The 6000-nt window shown below is 40.4% G+C and overlaps 1 protein-coding gene across 5 annotated transcripts in view; it reads right to left on the bottom strand.

Annotated features, from left to right (window-relative positions):
* Positions 1-213: 213 nt before the first annotated feature.
* Positions 214-6000, bottom strand: part of LOC124137729 (arf-GAP with coiled-coil, ANK repeat and PH domain-containing protein 2-like) — a 138128-nt gene continuing 132341 nt past the window's right edge. For all 5 annotated transcript variants that reach the window (XM_048391643.1, XM_048391647.1, XM_048391644.1 and 2 more), the window contains 4 exons: positions 5508-5568; positions 4473-4522; positions 3480-3538; positions 214-608 (listed from right to left, as the gene is read on the bottom strand). In XM_048391643.1, the coding sequence (XP_048247600.1) occupies positions 523-608; positions 3480-3538; positions 4473-4522; positions 5508-5568 (256 nt within the window). In that variant the 3' untranslated portion in view covers positions 214-522. The remainder of the gene's footprint in view (positions 609-3479; positions 3539-4472; positions 4523-5507; positions 5569-6000) is intronic.

The following is a 6000-nucleotide window of genomic DNA, read 5'->3' as shown; positions in this document are numbered from 1 at the left end:
AACTGAAGTGCAATAATCAAAGATGAACTTCTTTTCTTGGTCCTGCTTATCCTTAAACATCCATTCTTTCTATTCCCGGTAAAGCCATATACAGTCAAGTCTCGTTAATCCGACACTCGTTAATCTGATATTTGGCTTTATCCGACACTAATGATGGGAACAGATTATTTTTTTTCCATTACATATTCGTATCATGTAGTTGTCAGATTTTCGATCACGAATGTGTTACTACTTAATTTCGTTTATCCGACATACTTGTTACTCCAACATAATCGTATGCAACCAACCATGTCAGATTAACGGGACTTGACTGTATACTCCTTAGTTCCTCAAGGTTTGACAGCATCTGACATCCCTGATTCAAACAAAACAATATTCGTTCTTTAACATAACTTGAGTCATGTTAAGATTTCTTTGTCTAACTTAACAACATAAATAGATTACACGATCTGTTTACAGCCATTGTGTCGTGTGATCTTCTACAACTTTGTCCTCGTGAGACATGGAGTGAAAGACAGGAAGTTATTTCCGCTTTAACTTCTCGGGGTTGTTCGATGCCATGTTGGTGAAATCACGGAAGACATCGTTGAAAGTGCTGCTCTCATCACCTGAATGATGGAAGAATATACTCATTACTTGGTGAATGTTTAGTGTTAGTAAATGTTTAGTGTTGGTGAATGTTTACTGTTGGTGAATGTTTATTGTTAGTAAATGTTTAGTGTTGGTGAATGTTTAGTGTTGGTAAATGTTTAGTGTTGGTGAATGTTTAGTGTTGGTAAATGTTTAGTGTTGGTAAATGTTTAGTGTTGGTGAATGTTTCGTGTTGGTAAATGTTTAGTGTTGGTGAATGTTTTAGTGTTGGTAAATGTTTAGTGTTGGTGAATGTTTAGTGTTGGTGAATGCTTAGTGTTGGTGAATGTTTAGTGCTGGTAAATTTATTCACGTTGTGAATGCCACACTCAGCAATATTCCAGCTACATGACAGCAACTTGTGAATATCGAGTCTAGACTAGACAACCTATGATTGATATGAGAAACAATCCACACCACGAGGGTACGATGACACGCAACTCATTCTTGTCGTAAAAGGTGACTATGCTTGTCATAAGAGGCGACTAACGGATTGGGTGGTCAGGTTCGCGGACTTAGTTGATGCATGTCATTGTATCCCAATTGCATGGATTGATGCTCATGATGTCAATCACTGGATTGTCTGGTCTAGACTCGATTATTTACAGACCGCCATCACATACCTGGAATATTACTGAGTGTGGCGTTAACCAACAAACGATGACATGCTATCAACCAAGTCGCCACATAACATGCAGAGAATGCGGTGACCAATCATAACTCAATTTATGCAACCATAAGTCAATAAAGCATCTTGTTCTGGGCATGTAACTTCAAACTCTGTTTCTGCCATATTGACCATGAGACCGCATTATGATAGAAACAGCAAAATTACAACCATTTGGGGAGGGGGGGGGAGAAGATCCAGAATGAACTAGTGATGCTAATTCTAAGATTTCAGTGACTTCCTCTCGCAAGAAATGATATTGTTTTTGATTGTGATAATCTGCATGATGTCCACATTAACATAGAGCAAGGAGGGGTAGGATGAAGAGCCTTTTCCTGGCCCACTGGAAAAGGGAAATTTAAAGGTAGCTGTAAACTGTAAATATTCGCATAAAAATTACCGTTGTCGGAAATGTTCAAAGGGCCGACATCTATACTTTTCCTTTCTTAAACATGCAAGGTTTAGATCTTTGACATGCAATACATAGTTATGGTTATAATGGACTTGGGTGAAAGACTTGATCATGTTCAACTATTAGAACAGGCAAAAAGGGAGCAGGGTTCACTAATACCCCATTGAAGCTTCGACTCCAACATTTTTCTATGTTCAAATCATGAAAAAAGCAATATTTTCTCAGAAATCCAGTTATCGAAATCAAACTTTTCACTGCACCTCTCCTATTAGTATGGAAAATGTTCATTAAATTTGAAAAGAATCCATGCATCAGTTTTCATCTTATAGGTCGCACAAATGTTGGAGTAAAAAAACATTCTATGTTCAAAATATGAAAAAAAAAAATTTTCTCAGAAAATCAAAAAATCAAAACAAAACTTTGCTCCCTTCTGTTTGTATGGAAACTGTTCGCTAAATTAGAAAAGAATCCATGCAGTAGTTTTAATGTTATAGGTCGCACAAATGTCTAACTAAATACATTCTAAGTAAAAACATTTAAAATAGCTGTATATGGTGATCAGCTGATAATGTTTTCTGAGATGGGGGGAAAACATCGTGTCATTGGAAAAGTTGAGTTTATTAAAAATGTTAGTAAATTGTGGGAGCCATGCTTTACCGCGCGCTATAACCGAGTTAGCGCTACACCAAAGAGCGCAATAACGAAGGACCACTGTATCAAAATCAAACTTCGCACTGAACCCCTCCTATTGGTATTGAAGGTGTTCACCAAGATTGAAAAGAATCTTAGCAGTAAGTTTCAAGTTATAGGTCGTACAAAAGGACAGATGGACAGAATTCCTTGGTATAACTCAATTGGTATAAAAATGCTTCTGTGAAACCTCCAAACCAGTTTTTAGAATTTTTTTAGCCATACCGATGCAATTAGAACTGCTATAAGTCAAAACATGCAAGTGTTGACATGAACAAATGAACACATTCATAACTTTCACAATGATGTTTTTCTTATTTTTTAAATCATGCATATCAAATGGACTATAACGGTCCTTCTTACATCATGTCTTTATCAAGGTGGTATATTTTTTTACCAGGTTTGGATGGGTTGGGAATAAATTATTTTCGGCCAGAGCAAACCGCTACATTTTCTCTCAACAGTCTCTTTAATTTGTGACTATACTCACACCAGAGAATAGCTAAACAGCACGGGTTGAAAGCCTTATTAGAGCTGAACAACCCACACCAATAAACCAGCTGAGCAACAATTCTGTGGCACATTTTTCCATTTTTCCAAACTAACCAGCGCTCAAGTGAAGTATTTTAAGGATTTCTCAGTTAGTGCAACTACTTGCTTCGTATACTACAGTGTTGATGGCAAATGTGAGGTGCCACAAGGAGTGAGTGAGTGAGTGAGTAGGGTTTAACGCCGCTTTTAACAGTATTCCAGTTATATCACGGCGTGTCAGCTTAATGTGGGAGGAAAGCCAGAAGTGATGCAGGTCTCAGACGTTTATCACTTTGGTGAAACCCACGAGCACGGGTATGGTGCTGACAAACCTAGAAACATAATCGGGGCGAACCGGGATTGGAACCCACAATCATAGGTTTCTGGCGTGCCCAAGGGACGCAACTCTGCACAGCGAATTGGGCCACCCGTGCCACCAGGTGCCACAAGGGGACAGTGTTGGAGCACTGGTCTTGTACGTCAGCTGAATGACGCAGGATTGCCAGGCCATGTACACGTGAAGGAGGACTATTCCTGTTAATGACGTACCGGGGTTCCCGCTGTAGGCATCGTCCTTCATCTCCTCGTTCAGCTTGGCCAGGCGCAGGCTGAAACAGAGCCATAGTGTTCTACAGGGCAGGGTGACGCATGACTTGTATGTAGGACCGATGACATGGTTAAAATAAGTTCCTGGTGTAAGAAGAGAACATTTACCTTTCTATTCCAGGTCACCTTATGACAATGTCTGTTATATGAAGCCAGTGCTTGATGTAATTGTGCACATAGAAAAGTGACAAATACATGGAAAATGATGAGGTGTCGTATCCAAGATTATTGCACTTATATAGCAACGTGTGTGTGACGTGTGTGTGTGGTTGCTTGAACTAGTGCAGGCTTATGCCCATTTTATAGTGCAAGCCCAATGAGATACCAGTTTAACATGAATACCCCACTCAGACACAGTATACTGACTCTGACCCAACCAGTTTTATCCCCTTAATGCCGAGCGCCAGACTGGGTAACAAAAAGTACCATGTTTTAACAAGAAACCCCGACCTTCCGCTCTCTGGGAGGACGCTTTACCAAGAGACCACGGAGATGTTATGGAAAATGATGACTATAGAAACATGCTTCACGTCTCCCCATCGCGGAACTAGTATCAGAGATGAGTGGGTCAAGTTTTACGCCGCTTTTAGCAATATCCCAGCAACATCACGGTGGGGGACACCAGAGAAGGCTTCACACATTGTATCCATGTGGGGAAGCGAACCCAGGCCAAATCACAAGCGAATGGTTTTAACCACCAGGTGAACCCACTGTCCCCTAGCAGCAGAAAGCTGTGACAATGATTCTTTTGAATACCCTCACTTAGGAGTATTTTCATTGTAATGCCCTCAGATCGAAATATGTACAGGACCAAATTTAATTATTCAGGACATGGCAAAAAACAATAACTTTTCTTTGAATTAATTGGTCCAACTTGCCTAGTGAGAAACATATGTACTTTTCTCAGTCTTGCAAATTGAATCACTCCATACTTACAGTGTAACTATATCTGCATTTGCGTTGGCAATGGCTATAGCCAGTGGATCCTGAAAATACAATCAACCAGGTCGTTATGTACAGCACAACACAGCAGTGTTTCACTGAGGGGTTTCCCCTTACCCTCCTGGGCCCAGAGTTTTTAAAAGGGAGGGGTCCAAAATATCCAAATTCTCCCTCAGATAATTTTACTGCCTACAACATACATTTGGTTTTCACAAGGGTTGAGGGAGATGTTGGTCTCCCTTTGGATCCCCCTATGGCCCTGTTCCAGAAAGTGATCATAGCTCACAAGGACTTAAAACAGTCGCAGCGGTAGAAACAAACAGTTTCAGTCCACTAGTCCTTATAGTGATAACATAGAGCAAAACCCCTAAAAATGGCGAATTTCTACTAGTCCTTATGATGCCTTTACTATTGGGCAGTTTGGCAAGGGCTACAGGACTAGTGCCAATTTCTAATGCTGAGTTGAAGCTCTAAGATCACTTTGTTGAATTTTTTACAATGGGGTTATGACTGTCATGATTAATTTTGAGTGAGTGAGTGAGTTAATATGGTTTTAAGCCGCTTTTAGCAATATTCCAGCAATATTACGGTGGGGGACACCAGAAATGGGCTTCACACATTGTACCCATTTTGGGGATCGAACCCGGATCTTCGGCATGACGAGCGAACGCTTTAACCACTAGGCTACCCGACCTCCCCCGATTAGTTTTGAACACTGATACAGCATAATTACTCATGTCAATGGGAAAAAGTACCACAATCATTCATATTTTTGCATTTATAGGGTACAAGTGATGAGATGGTGGAGGATTTTTTGTTCTTATTATATTTCTTGTAAGAACACATATATTGTTTTTTTCTTTTGGCATAAATACTATTTAAAAACAAATTTTGTTTTTTCATTTCCCATGACTTGTGGCCTATCCAAATTACATGAATGAAAAGCCTTGTAACTAGAGGTCTACTCTTCACCACATCACAACCCGTCAACACATGTAACAAGAATTCTGATTGGCCACGACTCCCTACCTTTCCGTTGTTATCTTGTGCCTTCTGATTGGCTCCTCGCTTTAAGAACTGACACACTTGTCTGAAACACAAAACGAGAGTGATGAAATTGAGTAATCCTTGAATGTAAGATAGAATTGTTTTCCACCTGTGTTTCCGATCACCATTTTGTCATCTCTCGCAATTGTAAAGAAGTGAGTGAGTGAGTTGGGTTTAACGCCGCTTTTAACATATTACAGTTATATCGTGACGTGTCAGCTTAATGTTGGAGGAAAGCGAGAAGCGATGCAGGTCTCGGACGTTTACCAGTTCAGTGAAACCCACGAGCACGGGTATGGTGCTGACAAACCTAGAAACATAATCAGGGTGAACCGGGATTCGAATCCACAATCATAGGTTTCTGGCGTGCCCAAGGGACGCAACTCTGCACAGCAAATGGCGGCGCCTTAGACAACTGGGCAACCCGTGCCCCCAATTGTAAAGAAGCATGACACTGGCCTCAGTTTATCAACTT

The sequence above is a fragment of the Haliotis rufescens genome, unplaced genomic scaffold, assembly GCF_023055435.1.
Source record: "Haliotis rufescens isolate VD_foot unplaced genomic scaffold, xgHalRufe1.0.p SCAF_94, whole genome shotgun sequence".
Taxonomy (NCBI): domain Eukaryota; kingdom Metazoa; phylum Mollusca; class Gastropoda; order Lepetellida; family Haliotidae; genus Haliotis; species Haliotis rufescens.
Note: the sequence above shows the minus strand (reverse complement) of the source record. Positions and strands in the feature narration are given on the sequence as shown.